Source organism: Lactuca sativa, chromosome 2 (genome assembly GCF_002870075.4).
Source record: "Lactuca sativa cultivar Salinas chromosome 2, Lsat_Salinas_v11, whole genome shotgun sequence".
NCBI lineage: Eukaryota > Viridiplantae > Streptophyta > Magnoliopsida > Asterales > Asteraceae > Lactuca > Lactuca sativa.
This window is the reverse complement of record NC_056624.2, coordinates 22,626,806-22,629,597: the sequence shown is the minus strand read 5'-3', so window position 1 is coordinate 22,629,597 and position 2,792 is coordinate 22,626,806. Positions and strand designations below refer to the sequence as shown.

The window sequence follows — 2,792 nt, the reverse complement described above, 5'->3', positions numbered from 1 at the left end:
GTACCTCGACATTTTTAAACCAATTTGGTAAGCTTCTATTATTTACAGAAATGGTCCCTGGACAAGTACTTTTATGCCACATTATTATTAATTGTTACTAAAGAGTAAAGATACTTTGTATTTCAATATTTTGTCCCCTCCTTCCCTCCCTCCCCCCCCCCCCCCCCCCCCCCCCCCCCCCGACATTCATATTCTAGAACCGCCTCATTGTTTATTTTATATGGAAAAAACTCGAAAGCATAAATTTAAAGCACATTAATTAAATCAATGTGCTTTCCTCTCTCCTTATATAGGCATTAACATCGGCTAACTCATAAAGAATATAATTGTGTTGTGGCACGTTTATAGTAATTTAATTACTATATATACCAAGGATAAGTTTTAGACTCATGACCTCCATTTTATCATGAGAAAGTCTTAATCACTCATACAAGCCTAGTGAATTAGATAAATTTACTTAAACGACATATCAACACAAAGCATACCCTCTTAACCCGCCGACAAGACAAGGAAGTACCTGCACATAGGTTTTCATTATTTAATATATCATAGTTACAACACATCAAATAACAAAAAGAAAACGAAATATACTCTTCACACCATGAAATCCGATTTCCTTCCTCCATCTTCTGAAAAAGAAGGCGAAGATGAGGAAGAAGACTTATTAAAAAACTCAATGCAATCTGCAATGGCTTCGTTGTAATGGGTGTTGGAAGAATAATAAGAAGAATTGCACGAAGACCTTGGAGGATCAGGCCGATCACACGACCGCCTTCTTAAGCCAGCAGAACCACCACCTGAGCTGCTCGTGGTGGCCTTAGAGGATGGGATAGAGAACATAAACCTCATGAAAATACGACGAAAGCGGTTGAAGATCTTCATGGATGAGAAGGTAGGGATTGGAGATGGATTTGTTTGAGGAGGGTTAGAACCTCGTATTTGTATGACAAAGTTGTTGTGTTTTTGAGGATTGAACATGTCTTGGTTTAGGGGCTGGAATTGTCTCCGGGAAGTGTACTGTTATTATGGGTGTCACAAGGGGAGTTGTATAAAAAGAATCAGAGTTTGGTTTTATTCTATTTTGCTAGGAGATTACATCATGAGAGTATTAACAAAAGAATGTAATCAAGTTCTTTCTTGTCTCTAACCATGTGCCCAAATCATGATACTTTGCCCAACTATATTATCTTATCTTTTGGAAAACAAATAAAAATATCGTTGTATTTGAAGATTTTAAGAGGAGATAAAATAGCCACAGATCAAAACAGGTAATTTTTGGTATGGGTCGTAATTTTGTTTGACCTGTAAAAAAAAAATTGGTTTTTATTTGTATTGATGATTAAAATATTAAATATATGGCATTTTAATAAAAAAAAAATTAAACAATACAATCATACAAAAATTTTAATATAATTACTAAAACCATATTACTTTTATAACATAATTATTTTATTAATAAATCAATATATGAAGTGTATTACGAATCTCAATATCTCAGTATCTGAAGTATATATGATAAAGTATTACTTAAATAAATTAATTGTTATTTTATGTTATTTTTGTTGTGTCAGGTTGTGTTTTTCGTTTTTTTAATCGGTTAATTTTAATGTTTGTTAAAAAAAACACGACATGATATCGTGTCTTGTTCGTGTTGTATAAAATATTGCCGTATCGTGTTGTGTAATGAAAAAATGACACAATGACTCGATTTCACACCCCTACTAACATATTGGTTTTACTATTTCGCGTGTGTTATTTTGAGATGTATTATTTTATTGTATATTTTATAGTCTGTCCGTATTGGAATTTAAAGTTCGAATGAATTCAATTCGACGATGTGTTTTGTAGGCATGAAATTAAGAGTATGTTTTGTTCGTAGTATTTCATAAGATTTTAATGGAAATGAAATTCAATTCCCATAAAATGGAGAGTTTGGTTCCACAAAAAGCAAGAAATAAAATTATTTCTAAATTCATAAATTACCTTATACGTAGAAATTCAAAATAACTTTCTAATAAAGAAAATATATATATATATATATATATATATATATATATATATATATATATATATATATATATATATATATATATATATATATATATATATATATATATATATATTTTCATATCATCTGATGCATTCAAAACCCTCATATATTTTCACCTTCAAAGTAGTTAATCACAAATCATGAAAGGTTTTATAATTTATATAATATGTTTAATAATCAATTAATTGATAGTCTAGTATAAAAAAAAGTCATTCTCTTTGATTAGACACACCAATCCAAATAGTTTTAAGGTTTTGTGTTGGTATAAGGGCTTTGGACCATTGTTCGAGACATATTATTATGTTAAAGTTTTTAATTTGTAAGTTTGTTATATATTAAATCTCTTTTTATATTTTTATTGGTTTAAGTATTCTTTTACGACAATCATTGTATGTTGTGGTTGAAACTTTAATTTAATTATATTAGATTCATGTTATCAATCAAATGTTATGGGAAGTGATGTAGTTAATATTTAATTAAATATTATATATATGTTTGTATGTTTGTGCTGCTTCAAAGTAATAATTAATTAAAAATCATTGATATACAGTATTATCTATATTATCCATGTAAGTCTCTTTTAAAATACAAATTGTCTATCTTATCATTTTATATTTTAGTATATGTTTAAAATTTTAATTATAATAAGAAGTGTCTTTTAAAAGTTTTTTTTCATTTATTAATAATAATAAGTGGTTTTAAAAGTAATGAACAATAATTATAAATAATAAGATCAAATTAT

At 28.2% G+C, this 2,792-nt stretch overlaps 1 protein-coding gene across 1 annotated transcript; it reads right to left on the bottom strand.

Moving 5' to 3' along the window:
* Window positions 1-307: 307 nt before the first annotated feature.
* LOC122196667 (uncharacterized) lies at window positions 308-1,029 on the bottom strand. Its single transcript, XM_042899823.2, has one exon. The coding sequence runs from the start codon at window positions 976-978 to the stop codon at window positions 595-597; it is 384 nt and encodes a 127-aa protein (XP_042755757.1). The 5' UTR covers window positions 979-1,029; the 3' UTR covers window positions 308-594.
* Between the last annotated feature and the right edge of the window lie 1,763 nt (window positions 1,030-2,792).